A 19,367-nucleotide genomic window follows, 5' to 3' on the forward strand; every position below is an offset into this window, starting at 1 on the left:
GACAAATTTTCAATTTTGATTTGATGGTAGCCTGATGTGTTCTTAATAAGGGGTATATTTTATTTTTTGGTATTATCAGTTCTTCAAAGGAATTGTAATTGCAGAAAATTATATGAATCAGAAGACAAGATACTGCTGGCAGAAGACTACATATTGCTAATAGAAGATGAGATAGTGCTGACAGAAGACTACAAATAACTAATTGAAGACTCACTGCAAAAGATTACATTTATCAGAAGATGAGATGTTACTTGCAAAAGATTAAATACTGCCGGAAGAAGACTAGATATGTCTTACAGAAGATTATATGAATCGAAAGACTAGAAACTGTTTGCAGAAGACTAGATACTGCTGGGAGAAGATTACATATTGCTAATAGAAGACGAAATACTGCTGGCAGAAGACTATATATTGCTAATAGAAGACGAGATATTGCTTGCAAATGTTTAAATGCTGCGTAAGAAGACTAGATACTCCTTGCAAAAGATTATATGAATTAGATACCGCTAAATTGAAATGAAAAACGTATGTTCAACGATAAATATAAGTTTTTTATTTAATTTAAGTGCGACATATGTTTCACCTAACAATTAGGCATCTTCAGGCACATCGTCAAGAAGTTATTCCAAGAAGTTGAAAGAATTCTTTTTCTTTCTTTCAACTCTTTGGAGGCAAATCTTGCTAGATACTGCTGCCAGTAGACTATATATTGCTAATAGAAGACGAGATCTCTAATTTGTTTAGGGCAGAATTTTAATTGCAGAAGATTATATGAATCAGGAGACTAGATACTGCTGGCGGAAGACTACATATTGCTAATAGAAGATGAGATAGTGCTGACAGAAGACTACAAATAACTAATTGAAGACTCACTGCAAAAGATTACATTTATCAGAAGATGAGATGTTACTTGCAAAAGATTAAATACTGCCGGAAGAAGACTAGATAAGTCTTACAGAAGATTATATGAATCGAAAGACTAGAAACTGTTTGCAGAAGACTAGATACTGCTGGGAGAAGATTACATATTGCTAATAGAAGACGAAATACTGCTGGCAGAAGACTATATATTGCTGATAGAAGACGAGATATTGCTTGCAAATGTTTAAATGCTGCGTAAGAAGACTAGATACTCCTTGCAGAAGATTATATGAATAAGATACTGCTAAATCGAAATGAAAGACGTATGTTCAACGATAAATATAAGTTTTTTATTTAATTTAAGTGCGACATATGTTTCACCTAACAATTAGGCATCTTCAGGCACATCGTCAAGAAGTTATTCTAAGAAGTTGAAAGAATTCTTTTTCTTTCTTTCAACTCTTTGGAGGCAAATCTTGCTAGATACTACTGCCAGTAGACTATATATTGCTAATAGAAGACGAGATCTCTAATTTGTTTAGGGCAGAATTTTAATTGCAGAAGATTATATGAATCAGGAGACTAGATACTGCTCGCAGAAGACTACATATTGCTAATAGAAGATGAGATAGTGCTGACAGAAGACTACAAATAACTAATTGAAGACTCACTGCAAAAGATTACATTTATCAGAAGATGAGATGTTACTTGCAAAAATTAGATACTGCCGGAAGAAGACTAGATACGTCTTACAGAAAATTATATGAATCGAAAGACTAGAAAGTATTTGCAGAAGACTAGATACTGCTGGGAGAAGACTACATATTGTTAATAGAAGACGAAATACTGCTGGCAGAATCATTATATGAATCAGCAGACTAGATACTGCTAAATTGAAATGAAAAACGTATGTTTAGCGATGAATAAAAGTTTTTTATTTAATTTACGTGCGACATATGTTTCGCCTAATAATTAGGCATCTTCAGGAGTTCAACTTCTTGGAGGCAAAATTCTTCTGAAGGCAAATTTTGCTAGATACTGCTGCCAGTAGACTATATATTGCTAATAGAAGACGAGATACTGCTGGCAGAAGACTACAAAATACTAATAGAAGACAATACCTTTTCAAATTTAAAACAGCATTAAACAAAAGTCATTTGGCAACTGTCAAATTGACCAAGCGTGTTCAATTGGGTTTAGCATTGTACTGTAAGGACCTAGCCTTACAAGTTTATGACGAAGAAATTCTTGTTCTTCAAACACTTGTTCAACACCATAATGGCAAGATATCAATGACTAAAGCCACTGAATATTAGCCATCTTGACCTCTAGTTAAGCATTGCCTAGCAAACTCATTAGGTTCGTCTCTTTTAAATGACACCCTTCTTAATTCATGATGAATCAATCCCAAGCTACTGATACATCCCATAAGATGCATATTTTCTCCCAGAGTATCGGCAGCAATAAAAGTACAACGACTTTGACTTCGCGAGATAAAGAAATTAAAGTTTGTTTCGTCTAAATTAATTATGGGCGCATTTTCATGAGGCCATCAAGGTGTTGGCGAATACATTAAGTCAGCTTAAAGTCAGCAACTCATTTCATAATGTTTTTTGCAACTGCTTAAGTGTGATTTTAGGATTTTCTTCAACTTTGAGTTCAAAAAAACGGTGTTGTTCATCTGTAATTTTTATTTTACGTTCCCTTCTCTTGATTTTTCTTCTTCTTCTTGATTTTTTACCCATCTGAACTATTATTTTTGCAACACCAAGAATTTCAGATAAATTGAGCCAAACAGTAGCAGACAGTTTTTTTGTGGACAATCATTTTGATTTTGATTAATGCCAATTTGATTATGACAGTCGCCAAATTGGTTTTGTTATGCCATTTTGAACTTAAAATGGTATAGATGCTCCCTGGAGAAGACTATTACATCAGAAGACTAAATACTGCTTGCAGAAGATTAGATACTGATGGCAGAAGACTAGATACTGCTGGCAGAAGACTAGGTACTGCTTGCAGAAGACTAGATACTGCTGGCAGAAGACTACATATTACTATTTACTGAAAAATACAAAAGTTTCCTTTGTTTTTGAATTAATTCAAAATCATTTCTCAAATAAAATTTCAATATAAATTCTTTTATATAAGCAAACCTATTTTTCACAGAAAAAATGTTTCATCGGAATGTCAATTCATTTTAAAACTTAATAATAATAATAAATTGAAAATATGTTATTTAGCTTTTGCATTTCTTATCGAATAATTGAGGCCGATAAAGTCGCAGAATTCGAACAATTCGCTTTAATATTTTCTTTAGAATTATTTTTTTTATACACTCATGGAAACTTTTCATTCGACTCAGTTTTAATGTTGAAACGATGAAAGCTACATCTCTTTTCGTAGCCTCAATTATAATCGGAAGCAATTAAGAAAGAAGATAAGATTAGATTAAAAAAAAGGTGAATAAAATAAGAAATTGTTATAAAATGGACGCTGGATATAAATTAAATAAACCGAGCCCGAAAAAAACGGCGAATGTATGTTCGAAACTTTTTTATGTGTAAGTTAGTAAAACTTTATTAAAAACATAAATAATAAATTAACTAATTCTAGGTGGTTGGTGAGTTTGTTTAGGAAAGGAATTAAAGGCAAAATTTCTTTATCCGATCTCTACACCGCTATGGATTCTGATAAATCAGAAGTTATTAGTAATAAACTCGAATATTATTGGTTCTTAGAACTGGAGAAGTCGAAAAAATCGAATCGAAAACCGAGTTTATTACGGTCAATGTGTAACGCATTTTCAGCTCATTTTATGTTGTATGGGTTATATTATTTTATTCAATTCGCACTATTACGGTAAATCAATCAACCAATAAATTCCATTTATTTAATAAAAAAAGAATTTTAGATCATTCCAACCAGTTCTCATCTCACTTTTCGTCCAAATGTTCACAACAGAAAACTTAGACAACCCCCATAAAGAATCTTACATGTACATTTATGGTTTTGGATTAATTTTTGTAACATTGTTGGTTGCTTTCTTTCAACACCACGTTTATTTAGAACTGAGTCGCGCTGGGATGCGATGGAGAGTTGCTTGTAGCAGCTTAATTTATAGAAAGGTTTGATGAAAATAATTAAAAAAATAAATCGATTTCATTAATTCTTTTTAGACATTAAAATTGAGCAAAAAATCGCTTTCAGCCACAGCTGGGGGACAAATTGTAAATTTAATCTCCAATGATTTAACACGATTTGATTTTGTGGCGCCGATGTTGCACACAGCTTGGGTTATTCCAATTCAAGTTGCTATTATAACGTATTTTATTTATGAAGAGGTTCAAGAATCGGCTTTTGCTGGAGTTGGTGCTATGATTTTATTAACTTTACCAGTTCAAGGTAAATATTTATTTAAATAAATATATCATTTTGATTACATTTCTACAGTGATCATCATCATTGCAAAGATGCAACCAATATCACTGCATTTTTATTGCAATACGCGATTTACGTGTGATGTGTATTGCACTGTGATATTGGTTGCATACTTGCAATGATGACGTCGGGTACGATAATTAATTAATTAACACACTGTATTTGTGTGGTTTATGTATGATGGTACATCAAAACAATTTAATTCGTAAGTTTTTAAAGTCGAATCTCAGATTTGATCAGCAAAAGACTTGGAATTGCTTGCAGAAGGTTAGATACTGCTTGAAAAAGACTAAATTTGGGTTTATCATCATTAGCATGACAATCCTTTTTGAGTCTAAGCCTGTTCTAAGATCCTCTTCCATTCAGACCCATTACGCATTCTGTTACGATACTTAGTATGCATAGTGCATAGGGTTCTGATATCTTCCTCCACCTAGTCTAGATATCTCAGCTTATCTTTCTATGAAGGTTACGATGTTGGGGTCCTTGTAAACAAGGTACAGTTTGAAATTACAGTGTCTCCACCATAGGTCGTTATTTAATATTCCTCCAAATATGTCTCTCAAAATTTTCTTAGTCGAAAATCGTTCTTAGTCAGTGTCCACGTTTCTGATCCGTATGTCAGCACTGGATCCACATACATACATAGATATACAACAAAAAAAAACATTTCGCAATCAGTTTAACCTAAGATTAAGGTAATAAGTCCTTGCTTCTCCCGCAAAGAAGTCCAGACCATTCTGATTCTTCACCCGTTGTGGTAAATCATTAAACCACTCCGCCACTGCTGCTGTAACACTTCTTCTCCCAATGTTTCTTGCAAAAGGCAAGATGTGTCTATTTTAGTTAGTTCTTGTATTATATGCATGCATATCGCAGTTGAAGTTAAAGTGAATGCCAGTTTCCATTGGATTATTTTTGATTTTCTATATTAGCTTCACACTATCAAGCTTAATCATCTCATGTACATTAAGCACTTTTAACTCATTATACAATGATGTAGTATTTGAGCATAGGCATAATAAATAGAAAATCTCGTTTTAATATTGACCATTACGTTTTAGATGATAGCTCATACCATTTAACTTCTTTTGTGTTAATTTTATATGCTATTCAAACGTTAATCTGTTATCTAAGACAATGCCCAAATAGGTACTATTTGTAACTTCACTCAAGCTAATACCACTGATTATAAGTTCATGACTTTTCATAGTGGCCTTTTTGTTAAAGATCATATCGCTGTTTAGTTTAATATTATTTTCATCTACTCAAGATCAAACATTGTCCAGATCACACTGAGCATCAGAAAAGACAGAGTCCATAGACCCGTTGTAGAACAAAACAGCAACACCCGCATACAAGGCAAGATCACCATGCATACAACAATTAGTTATATCATTTATATATATATTAAAAAAAGAGGACCGACGATCCCTGGGGTACTCCATACTTTATATGAGTCCTGCTGCTCCTAGTATTATTATAAAGTGTCCTGCTTTCTATTTCTTAAATAATTTTTAAAAACTCTCAGTGATGGTCCCTCAACTCCCAAAGCTTCGAGCTTACTAACCAGTATAGCATGGTCAACCACATCAAACGCCTTACACAAGTCCAAGAAAACAGCCAAAATAATTTTGCTCTCATTGAGATTTCTATAAACAAATTCCAACAATGATATAATAGCAGTCTGCAAATGAGACACTTTTTAAAATTGATTCAAATATTTTGGCAAAGACCGACAGCATAGATATTGGTCTATAGTTATCCGGAAGAGTTTTTATGCACTGGAGTTATTCTTCCTATCTTTAGGATATCGGGAAATTGACCAAGTTTTATTTCTCTATTGATAATACTTGATAAAACAGGTGACAAAACTCCTTTCAGTACTTTTGGTTTTATATCGTCATCATTCTTTTCTATATTATCAATTATTATGCTCAATTTCATCTGCAGTTGTAGGCTTAATGTACATTGAGGAATCTATCCCATAATCCAAGCTGATATTGGCGGTCGGCTTTCCCGCAAGCAACCTGTCTACAATAAAGGTGAAGTGATCATTCAGAACATTAGAAATTTCCCTGCATCTCCCTTACTGCTTACAATCTTAGAAATCCATTTATTTTCTATATCAATCGACAGGGCATTCTTAATAATACACCACTACTTGCTCGGGCATCCATCAATATCCTGAAATTTTTTATCTATATGTTGCTTCTAATAAGGTTTTTGACTTCTTTCCGTAATTTGACAAAATGACACCAGTATAATTCATTTCCAGCAAAACGCTTCGTCCTAATATACGCTTTATCTCTTTCTTTCATTTTATTCTTATCTGCTGTAGTGAACCATCCCTCACTTATATTTGTTGTTGTACTTCTCATAAATGTATTTGTGGTCATTTCAGTTTTCGGTTTGTCTAGAGTTCAACATTTTGCTTTAAGGCATCGTAGTTTACCATTTTTGATCCATACGACTGCTTTGTTAACTTAGTCATTATTTCTATTGTAAGTTTTATGTCTATCAATTTATGGTCAGAGAAGAAATGATCAAACATATTAACATCGTAACTGTAGTGCTGTTTAAAGTTAGTAAAAATATGATCCAATATAGATTTTGTTCTTGTTCGCTGATCAATTCTAGTTTGATTTAATTCACTTACTTTGTTCAAAATTTAGATATTAATTGTCTGACTAGAAGTAAACTATTTCACACCCTCGATGTTGTAGTCTGCGATTGTTGCGTTTTTAGATTGTCTTGGGCTATTGGTGTGCATGTATTTTGCCTTTGTTGGGGTAATTTTTAAACTACTCACGATCAGTTGTGCTGCTCTTTCTATAAAGTTGACTGTTTTGACCATATCTCTTTTTGATCTTGCGATTATACCCACGTCGTCTGGAAAAGCCAATATTTATACACTCTTGCTCATGATTAAATAAGAGTGTGTCTCAAGGGTGATGAAAAGGGTTGAAAAGTATGCATGACAAGACCTCTTCCTACTTTAAAATGTTGTGTTGTCTCGTTCTGAATTCTCTCTGTGCTTCCCACCCTCAGTGTCTCCCTTATTAGTAAGATATGGTCCATAGATATGTTGAGATCCTTCATAGCCTGTATTAGATATTCTCTAGATATGCTATCGTAACCGCTCTCAAAGTCGATGACGGTGGGTTTCGATCTTGAATTCTCTAGTTTTCTCAAGAATAGCACAAATATTTGATCAATTATTGATTTTAGACTTATTTATTGATTACTGACTTGATTTATTTTTGACTTAGCATATAGTTTTAGCCGTTGAGAGACGACGTTAGACAGTATTTTGTATGCCGTTCCTTGGCCTATTCTAAGAATATTGTGTCCTATGATGCTTTTTGAAAAACCCCTTTATTTCAAAGACAGTAACAACATTTTATTATCAAAAAGTACATGTAAAGTTGCTCGATCTACAATAAATGTTTGAATGACTTCCTTCAACTTGAATACAAGCATTCAATCTTCTCGTCATTTACTGCCGAATTCTTTCAAACACACCAGGGTCGTTTCTAATTGAGTTACACCCAGCAATTATAAGATTTCGCAAATCGTCAAAATTCTCCACTGGAGTAGTGTAAACTAATGACTTCAGAGATCCCCAGAAAAAATAATCCAAGGGATTTAAGTCTGGGGATCGAGCAGGCTATGCGTGTAGTCCACCTCGACCAATCCAGCATTTCCATATGTTACTGTTAAAAATTACGAGCAAACAAACTGAAATGTGGTCCATCGTGCATAAACCACATTGCAATTCTTGTCGCGTATGGTACATCCTCCAGAAATTCAGCCAGCGTTTCTGCCAAAAAGTTGTGATACACCAAGCACGCCAGTAAGTCTTCCTGGTAGAAATACCGGTCCAATTAGATAATCATCCACAAATCCAACCCAAACATTCAAGGAGAATTGATATTGAAAATTCTTTATTGTATTTCTTAAGAAACTGGATTCATCGGTAAAAAGAATCTGTGTCAGGAATAGAGGGATACAAATTAATGTTTGCAATATCCATTTACATAATGCAATACGTGGAGGAAAATCAGAAGGTAGTAGTGCTTGAACGTTATTGTCCTTAAGAATTTTCCAAACTGTCCAATGATTTACATTCAAAGTATTTGCAATTCTTCGCGTAGAACTTCCAGGATCTTCCTCTATCATGTCCAGCACATTCTGTTCCAATTGCACCATTCTTGCAGTCATTGGCCCTCCACTTCGTTTTAATGAGCCTGTTTCACGAAGATGTCGATGAATGTTTTCGAAGATTTTTCAATTGCCATCAGCAAGTCCATACATGAAATGCATGTCAATGATCTCGGCGTTCGTATAAATCATAATAGAGTGCTACACTAACTGTTAATGACACGTCAAACAGTCAAACGTCACTCAATCTAAACAAATACGATTGATGAGACGTATTTAAGTACTTGATAAACTCATTGACGTACGCCATAGTTTTATTTTCATTAATAATTTCAACAAATATCGAATATGGTTGTCGTAAATTTTGTTCGCCCTGTATCTTCGAAACAAAGTGGTTTTTCAAAAATCATCACAGGACACAATATTCTTAGAATAGGACAAGGAATAACCCCTTGAATTTTTGCCGCATGTTTACTTAACACCCTGTATACATAATAACAGTAATTTCTTAATGTCAAAACCAAGGACGTCAAAATTGCTTTTAAAACTAAATACGTTTCCATGGTTACCAATAGGTTATGTTTTAAAAAAATAGTTTTCAAAGAAATTAGAAAAAAAGTAGCCAACGAAGAAAAAGAATTAATAATTATAATGCTAGAATACTTACTTAATTGTTATAGAGCAAAAATAAATATAACGCAGTTTTTCTTTTTTGAGGTTATGTTCTTGCGAAATGACATTTTAAGTTTTTACCCAGATTTTGATTCAAACTGAAACAATATCGTTTTAAATAATAATTAATATTAAAGATATGAGTTTAATTTACCATAAAGACATAAAACACCAATAAAATAATATTAAATTATACACAAATAGTTTAATAGTTCGTTTAAACATGAATGTCAAAAAGTGAATTTTCGACAACGCGATATGATTGGTCAGAAACACAAGATGGAGGCCGACTTCCGGGATTCAGATTTAAAAATTCTAATTTAATTTCGAGTTTTTAAAATAATTTATCTTTATTATATTAAATTATTAAAACAAATTAGTAAATTCATTAATTTGCGAAAATAATAAAGAATATTAAAAGAATTAGTAGCCACCTAGCGTCGTTTATGCGAATCAGTTTTGTTTACTTTAAAACGTCAAATTAAAGTGATTGTGTTTTAGGTTATAAAATAATAATTTAATTTTTATTTATAAACGATTGTTTAATAACTTTATTTAATATTAAAATGAATATTAATTTTTTCAGGAATAATAGCAAAATTATCAACGTATCTCCGAACAAAAACAGCAAAAAGAACCGATTACCGAGTAAAATTAATGGGTGAATTAATCGGGGGGATACAAGTGGTGAAAATGTACGTTTGGGAAAAGCCTTTTGAAAAAATCGTCGAAATTGCCCGAAAAAAGGAGATAGATCTATTAACTTACACCTCATATATTCGAGGTTGTTATGCAAGCTTTGCAGTTTTTACTGAAAGAACAACGTTATATTTCTCAGTTATTTGCTATTACATTCTTGGAAATAAAATAACGGCCCACACTGTGTTTTCAATGGCTCAATTTTATAACATCCTTCAAATGTCGATGGCAATTTTCTTTCCCTTAGCGGTGACTTTAGGTGCTGAAGCTTTAGTTTCAATTCAAAGATTAGAAGAAATATTAATGATGGAAGAAAGACACAACGATATAGAATTAAGTGAAAATCCAGGAATTATTATAGAAGATTTAACAGCTTCTTGGGTTCTTGGACAACCCAATTTGATTAATTTAAATTTAAGAGTCCCCGAAGGAATGTTATGTGCCATAGTTGGACCGGTTGGTTCAGGAAAATCAACAATTTTACAATTATTATTAGGCGAATTAAGACAAGACCACGGAAGCGTTAAAATTGGGGGGAATATTTCTTATGCAAGTCAAGAACCTTGGTTATTCGTTTCAACCGTAAGGAAAAATATCGTTTTTATTCAAAATTACAACAAATTTAGGTATAACAAAATCGTTAAAGTTTGTGCTTTAGAAAGAGATTTTGAGTTATTTCCAAATGGTGATAAAACGATGGTTGGGGAAAGAGGGGTTTCTTTAAGTGGTGGACAAAGAGCCAGAATTAATTTAGCAAGAGCTATTTATAAAGACGCTGATATTTATTTATTGGATGATCCACTTTCAGCTGTTGATACTCATGTGGCTAATCATCTTTTTGATGAGTGTATTAATGGGTATCTTAAAGGAAAGACGCGGATTTTGGTGACGCATCAATTACAATTTTTAAAAAAGGTTGATCATATTATTGTTTTAAATAATGTAAGTTATAAAAAGATATTAAATTATTGGTGGTATTAAATTATTTTTAATTAGGGAAAAGTTGAAGCTCAAGGAACTTTCAATCAATTATTATCAAGCAACTCAAATTTCATGAGATATTTACAAAAACAAGAAGAGAGTCAAGAAAATGAGTTACAAAATGAAATGAATGATATTGTCTTGCAACATCGAAGAACTGAGTCGCTTGCATCAACGAAAGTAATTTTTTTTTTTGATTTACAGTACTCTAGCGATAGTGTGAACATAAAAATACAGAGGGCGGTCATACTAACGAGGGTGTAAAGTCCCTAGATTTACAAAGTACCGCGCTTTGCCCCCATTTTGGCTCGAATGTCAAGCGGGAAATTTAAAACTATGTCATTTGGTAGTTTTGGTCATTGGTTACGTTTTACGATTATACAGAGTGTTTCTGTAAGTCGAGGCATAAATTTAATCACTGAAACTAGAGACGAAATGATGACGATTATATTTCTTTTTGTTTTGTTAAAAAAGATCACATATCAAAGTGGAAATCCTATTAGTTACTAATTTACGAAATTAAAGCTTAAAAAGTTGTAAAATGAAATTAAGGACGAAGTGTTATAAGTTTACAGGTTAAAATTTAAGAATGCTCTTTTTTAACAAAAGAAATATTAAGAAACTTAGGAAAAATCCAAGAATCATCATGTGGCTTAAAAATCGATGATTTTTTTTTAATGAATATAAAAAAAAAGTGGGGCAAAGTGACTAACACGAGATTAACTTCAGTTATAAAACTTCTATTACCGTAAAACGAGGTGTATAGGGACTTCCATGTGAATTGGGACAAAGCTTTTTTTTTATGCAATATATTTTTTAGTTTATTTATAAAAGTCATTCGAAAAGCAACCACTTGTCAAGTTGACTCCTAAATATGTGTTTTAACTGTGACGCAAGATCATTAAGTTTTTTAATAAAAAAAAATATGTTATATTGAATTTTAATGGTATCACACGATATATTTTTTTCTAAATGTTGCCCTTTACACCTCAGCCGCTTTAAATGAGAATAACGGCTGAATAACATGACCGTCCCTAATCAGCACATTTCCAGGCGAAAAGGGACAACGCAGTTTTTTTAAAAAAACTATCATTTAACATTTTTTTTAAAATGCCATTATTTGGGTATGAAAAGTACACACCATGTTCGGACTTTTGCCCCACAGAAACTAATATTAAAATAAAAAGTAAAGCCGCAACATCATCATAAAGTTGGCGGACTGTCCCTATACACCACGTTTTACGGTATATGACAACTAACTTCAGGTTTAAAATGTCAACCTCAATTTTGACATATTTGTAATCTTCATTAAAAATCCTTTAAAATGAGTACAAACACGACATATTTATCTTCAATATTAATGAAGTTATGGTCAACTTCCGGTTAGAAATGTCAACCTCAATTTTAACATATTTGTAATCGTCGTGAAAAATTCTTTAAAATGAGTGCAATATTACTGGAGATATAAGCAACTTCCGGTTTGAAATGTCAGTGTCATTTTGACATATTCTTAATTTTTATAAAATGTCTTAATATTTGTCACAGAAACAAAAATGTAATAAAAAAAATCAAAAATTAAGGTTGGTATTAATATTTAAAAATTAAATTGATATCTTCATTGTTGCTAACTTCGGGTTTAATGTTTTTTATTCTAACTTTTTTGTTTTTTGAGATAAATGCGTCATGTTTGGACTCGCTTTAAAGGTCTTTTTTATAAAGAATACATCATGAAAGAACACCATGAAGTTGTCCATTTGTCTGTTATATGATAACTAACTTCAGGTTTAAAATGTCAACCTCAATTATGACATATTTGTTATTTTCATTAAAAATCCTTTAAAATTAGTCCAAACATGATACGTTTAATTTCAATATTACTCGAGATATAAGCAACTTCCGGTTTGAAATGTCAATGTCATTTTGACATATTCTTAATTTTTATAAAATGTCTTAATATTTGCACAAAAACAAAATATAATAAAAAAAAATCAAACATTAACGTTGGTATTAATATTTAAAAATTAAATTGCTATCTTCATTGTTGCTAACTTCGGGTTTAATGTTTTTTATTCTAACTTTTTTGTTTTTTGAGATAAATGCGTCATGTTTGGACTCGCTTTAAAGGTTTTTTTTATAAAGAATACATCATGAAAGAACACCATGAAGTTGTCCATTCGTTTGTTACATGATAACTAACTTCAGGTTTAAAATGTCAACCCCAATTATGACATATTTGTTATTTTCATTAAAAATCCTTTAAAATGAGTCCAAACATGATACGTTTAATTTCAATATTACTCGAGATATAAGCAACTTCCGGTTTGAAATGTCAATTTCATTTTGACATATTCTTAATTTTTATAAAATGTCTTAATATTTGTCACAGAAACAAAAATGTAATTAAAAAAATCAAAAATTAAGGTTGGTATTAATATTTAAAAATTAAATTGATATCTTCATTGTTGCTAACTTCGGGGTTAATGTTTTTTATTCTAACTTTTTTATTTTTTGAGATAAATGCGTCATGTTTGGACTCGCTTTAAAGGTTTTTTTTTTATAAAGAATACATCATAAAAGAACACCATGAAGTTGTCCATTTGTTTGTTACATGATAAATGATAACTAACTTCAGGTTTAAAATGTCAACCTCAATTATGACATATTTGTTATTTTCATTAAAAATCCTTTAAAATGAGTCCAAACATGATACGTTTAATTTCAATATTACTCGAGATATAAGCAACTTCCGGTTTGAAATGTCAATGTCATTTTGACATATTCTTGATTTTTATAAAATGTCTTAATATTTGTCACAGAAACAAAAATGTAATAAAAAAATCAAAAATTAAGGTTGGTATTAATATTTAAAAATTAAATTGCTATCTTCATTGTTGCTAACTTCGGGTTTAATGTTTTTTATTCTAACTTTTTTATTTTTTGAGATAAGTGCGTCATGTTTGGACTCATTTTAAAGGTTTTTTAATGAAGATGACAAATATGTCATAATTGACGTTGACGTTTCAAACGGGAAGTGATTGTATTTCATTAATATTAAAGTTAAATATGCCGAGTTTGGACTCATTTTAAAGGATTTTTTATGAAGTTGACAAATATGTAAAAATTAAAAGTAGAAAGTTCAAACTTTTTGGTTTTTTGAGATAAATGCGTCATGTTTGGACTAGCTTTAACACGTTAGCTGCCAAAGTGAATTTAATAGTCTTGCCAATAACGCCGTGTCCACCCATTTGGGTGGACGTGGCAGCGAACGTGTTAAAGGTTTTTTTTTATAAAGAATACATCATGAAAGAACACCATGAAGTTGTCCACTTGTTTGTTACATGATAACTAACTTCAGGTTTAAAATGTCAACCCCAATTATGACATATTTGTTATTTTCATTAAAAATCCTTTAAAATGAGTTCAAACATGATACGTTTAATTCTAATATTACTCGAGATATAAGCAACTTCCGGTTTGAAATGTCAATGTCATTTTGACATATTTTTAATTTTTATAAAATGTCTTAATATTTGCCACAGAAACAAAAATATAATAAAAAAAAATCAAACATTAAGGTTGGTATTAATATTTAAAAATTAAATTGCTATCTTCATTGTTGCTAACTTCGGGTTTAATGTTTTTTATTTTAACTTTTTCATTTTTTGAGATAAGTGCGTCATGTTTGGATTCATTTTAAAGGTTTTTTTAATGAAGATGACAAATATGTCAAAATTGACGTTGACGTTTCAAACCGGAAGTGATTGTATTTCCATTAATATTAAAGTTAAATATGCCGAGTTTGGACTCATTTTAAAGGATTTTTTATGAAGTTGACAAATATGTTAAAATTAAAAGTTGAAAGTTCGAACACGTTTTTAATAAACGATCTTTCCATACTTTAAGTTTTCGCTTCTATCCATCGATTTAATCTGCAATGGTAAAACAGGAAACCATCCTTCATTGCATCGAGGTATTTAGGTCATTAGAGATGGCAAAGATGTTAGCCAAATAAGCGAGCTTAGCCACCTAATTTACATCAAGGAGAAATTGGGCCAAATTTTGTTTTTTGCTCTGAAGGAACTCCGATAGTTCGTTTCGAAGCTCGAATACCCTTGAAACGACTTTTCGAATTGTTTCATTTATAGCCTTGTAGTATTTTGGCCACCAATTTTTATTAATCTATGATATCTTTAGTTGCAACTTCCTTTACAGTAAAAGCGTTTTTAGTGCTAGAAGTTATAATAAGTTCAGTGAATGTATGGACATCATAAACTCGGTCAACTTTCTGTAAGCTTCTGTTAATCACTCCAAAATCTCTGTCACAGGGCAAAAAAGAATGTCCTCGCAAGTTTTGACTTTCAGGCACTTTCAGTTAAGGCCATGCATGTTCTTATTATGCAGTGATTCTTGTTTTGCGCTGGATAATTATCAGAAAACAATCGGAATTCTTTTACATCAAAAGAAACATACTTTTCTATATACTCCATTATGAATGTAGCGACTTCATTAGGGCCTTTTGCAGCTACACCCTCATGGTAAATATACAAAAAAAAATTATTTGTCTTTAAGTCGTGAATGCAGAATACACTTACACTTAATTGAGATAGGTAAAAGAGATCTTGTATCTGTGGCAGTTATAGATTATGCATCTAATCAAGTGCAATAGCTGCAAGATCTCGTCGTTCTTTATATTCTGCAGTCGTTTTTAAAGCATTGTAGAACTTCTTCGCTCGTCTTTCATGAATAAGCTTTTCAGCAACTCTTTTTGCATTATCTTTTAGAGATGGACTCTTGATTTTGAGGGCTAATTCCTCACACTTGTTGTATATTAGATAACCGTATTTAATTTTTGTGCCTTGAAATTTTTTAAGAAACAACTCGTATATTGCTTTTACATTAAGCCGTGCATCTGGATACTTGAATTCCTTTCCAGAATATTGAGATTCTTTAACTGGGAATGACAAGATATGAGTTCTAACAAGTTCTTTTACACTTTCTTCAATTTCCTTTAATGTTTGTACCCCGTTTATCACAAGGAACTTCATCATTCACAACTAAACGCTTAATTCTTTTAATTCGTCCGAACTAATACCATGAATACTTGCAAATGATCCTTTATTGTTTTTTCTTCGATATTGACAAAATGTAGAAACGATTTATTTCTATTCATCCCATTTTCTTTGCGTTGTTGTCTTTTGGCTACAGTTGTAGTTTGTAGCAGCCCTTGCAGATAAATGTTTTGTTCAGACCTAGAACTAGAATTTTTTTGGGCTAAACCCAACACCGTCTAGTTCTAGGTCTAGTGTTAGTTCTAGTTTTAGTTCAATAAAAATATACAACATAGTAGTATCTTATGCTAACTAGCGCTGTAATTCGGTAACAGTTATCAGCACATAAGTTCTTTCAACACCAAACAACTCTACGTGGGAATGGTCGAAACTGTATGTTTACATGGATAACTCAAAATGACCAAAAAGTGACTTAGGTTGTTTCAGCAATAAGAGATTCAATTAAGTTTATTAGTGTTAGATATCACTTTATTAGCAATGTTCTCAATAAACTACAAGTCATCAATTTATAACAAACGAAATAACTTCCAACGCCTCACACATTCGGCTCTCTAACTCAACTCTGACTCTCTTACTAAATACTAAACTAATGCCCTTAACCGTCCTTCCCACTCCCTACTCTCTCTCTTCTTCATCTTTCCTTCTCTCTTAGCAGTATCGATCTTCACATTAGTTAAACCTAAATTATAGTTATTCATGAAGATTCATAAGACTTAAAAAAATCTGTAGGTAATTTTTTTCTGAATATTTTTTTGAGTAATTTTGGCCATAACTTTTCTTTGAATTGTATGATTTCACTTATATTTATGAAATTTTGATTTGACCATTCTACAACAACATTAAATGCTTTAATTGCATCGGAATGGCAAATTTTTTTTTCAGTGCACTCATTTTCATCTTCATCTGAAAAAGACATTTCCACAACATCTGCTGCCTGCCTCATCCTTCTCCAAATGTTCCTCATCTGCAGCATGTAGTCACCCTAACATGTGCAGTTTATGATTTTGGAGAAACCAAGTCTTCTCAATTATTGTTGAGCCAAGTTTTTTCCACGCCGCAGACAAATGTATGAATTGTATCTTTTAGTGAAATTTTACTGAGAGCTGCAGCTATTCCTGTTTCCATTGAGTACAATTTGGTAGTAAATAATTTTGTGTTCACATTATCGGCAACTTCTCATCACCAAATGTTGTACTATACACAACATTTGGTACTATATTTTTTACATTTGGCATTTCTATTTTACATTTGGCACAATTGTACCATATCTTGATTATTTAATTTCTTTAATTTTTAGAGTGCTGTGTCAGAATTTGATGCAGAAATAAATTACGAAGACAACGAAGAATCCTCTTCGATCGAAGGAACCAACCCGTTCTCAAAATACATACAAGCAGGCTCAAATCTTTGCAGCTTCATATGTTTAACCACCCTTTTAATAATCGGTCAAATCGCGACGAGTTTATGCGATTACTTCTTAACATTTTGGACGAAATCCGACGAAGCCACCCCGAGGGGGAGTTACACTTACGTTTATATTTACACAGGCGTCGTCGTCGCTTGTATCTTTTTCGTCACGTTACGTTCAATCATGTTCTTCAAATTCTCAATGAACGCATCAAAAAATTTACACAACAAAATGTTCCATTCGTTATTAAAAGCCCCGATGAGATTTTTCGACACAAATCCTAGTGGAAGGATTTTAAATCGATTTTCGAGGGATATGGGGGCGATGGATGAAGTTCTTCCTCGAGTGGGAATTGACGCAATACAAATCTTTTTGGTTATGTGTGGGATTATTGTTATGATTGGAATTGCTAATCCTTATATGGTTATTGCGGCTGTTATTTTGGGGATTTTTTTTTTGCAAATTAGGAGGTGGTATGCTTTAACGGCTAAGGATATTAAACATCTTGAAGGAACTAGTAAGTTTATGCTATAACTCATTAATTTGATTAATTAATTTATTAAATTTTAATTAGCGAAAAGTCCGGTTTTATCGCATTTAAGTGCCACAATAAACGGAATTGAAACTGTTCGTGCAAATTCGTGCGAAATAATTTTAAAATCAGAGTTCGATGAGCACCAAAATATCCACACTTCCGCTTGGTACTTAACAATAACTTGTATGGCGGCTGTTGGATTATGGCTCGATTTTCTTTGTGTTATTTTCCTCATGTGCATCGTTTTGGGATTTATCATCATGGATTATTGTAATTTTCCCATCCCTTTTAATCATAATTTTCTCAATTTTTTCATTTTTAGTTAATCCCGTTGAAAGTAGTAACGTTGGTTTGGCAATTTCCCAAGCGATGATTTTAACTGGGATGCTTCAATTCGGGGTTCGGCAATCAACGGAAGTTGTTAATCAAATGACTTCCGTTGAGAGGATCTTAGAATACACCAATATTGAATCTGAGGAGAATTTGGATCAAAAAACGATTCGAACGCAAGTTACTAAATCGTGGCCTCAACATGGAAAGGTTGAATTTAAACATCTTTATTTGAGATATTCCCCGGGGGAATCCCCGGTTTTAAAAAATTTATCTTTTACGATCCAACCGGGTGAAAAAGTTGGAATTGTTGGACGAACGGGAGCTGGGAAATCTTCAATTATTTCAGCACTATTTCGATTAACTAATTTAGAAGGGAGTATTTATATCGATAATGTTGATACATCATCGTTAAGTATTTACGAATTAAGAGAAAAGATTTCAATTATCCCGCAAGAACCCGTTTTATTTTCATCAACAGTTCGCTACAATTTAGACCCATTCAATAATTACAAAGATTCCGAGATTTACAACGTTTTAGATCAGGTCGAATTAAAAAGATTTATTCCATCTTTAGATTTTGAAATAGACGAAGGTGGCGCTAATTTTAGCGTTGGACAAAGACAATTACTTTGTTTAGCTAGAGCTATTTTAAGAAATAATAAAATTTTAGTTTTGGACGAAGCGACAGCTAATGTTGATCATACGTAAGCATTAATTACATTAAAAATTATTAAATTAAAATCAAAATCATTTTTAGGACCGATTCTTTGATTCAAACTACGATCAGGAAAAGATTCCAGTCGTTCACCGTTTTAACAATAGCGCATAGATTAAACACAATTATGGATTCGGATAAAATTTTGGTGATGGATGCTGGGAAATTGGTGGAGTTTGATCACCCGCATATTTTGTTGCAAAATCGTGATGGATTTTTATATAAAATGGTTGAAGAAACTGGATCGGCTATGATGAGTCAATTAATGGAAATAGCCGAAGCAACTTATGTTAGAGATACACGACTATAATAAGTTATTTTTTTAAATATAGTGTAATTAAAATAGGTTATTAATAAAACACAATTATTATATCAGACACTTCCTCAATGTCCATTATGGAACCATCGCGATGGATCGAGCACAAACAGCAGAGTTAAAACCCACAAAGTATTGGTATAACAGCATATGGCGTGAACTTTGGGTCGTAA

The 19,367-nt window shown here is 32.1% G+C and overlaps 2 protein-coding genes across 2 annotated transcripts in view; one reads left to right on the forward strand and one right to left on the reverse strand.

Moving 5' to 3' along the window:
• The window catches only part of LOC111419426 (exostosin glycosyltransferase sotv), a 48,361-nt gene extending 38,994 nt beyond the window's left edge, over positions 1-9,367 (reverse strand). The window contains exons 1-2 of the mRNA XM_023052226.2: positions 9,293-9,367; positions 9,134-9,236 (exon numbers count right to left, since the gene is read on the reverse strand). The gene's annotated coding sequence lies outside the window, so the exon portion shown is untranslated. The remainder of the gene's footprint in view (positions 1-9,133; positions 9,237-9,292) is intronic.
• LOC111419425 (ATP-binding cassette sub-family C member 4-like) lies at positions 3,210-19,253 on the forward strand. The gene is made up of 10 exons (XM_023052223.2): positions 3,210-3,424; positions 3,478-3,723; positions 3,776-3,989; positions 4,041-4,266; positions 9,725-10,779; positions 10,834-10,998; positions 17,185-17,812; positions 17,870-18,100; positions 18,153-18,867; positions 18,921-19,253. The coding sequence occupies exons 1-10, from the start codon at positions 3,351-3,353 to the stop codon at positions 19,186-19,188; spliced, it is 3,822 nt and encodes a 1,273-aa protein (XP_022907991.2). The 5' UTR covers positions 3,210-3,350; the 3' UTR covers positions 19,189-19,253.
• Positions 19,254-19,367: the final 114 nt, after the last annotated feature.

This window comes from Onthophagus taurus, chromosome 3 (assembly GCF_036711975.1).
Source record: "Onthophagus taurus isolate NC chromosome 3, IU_Otau_3.0, whole genome shotgun sequence".
Classification (NCBI taxonomy): domain Eukaryota; kingdom Metazoa; phylum Arthropoda; class Insecta; order Coleoptera; family Scarabaeidae; genus Onthophagus; species Onthophagus taurus.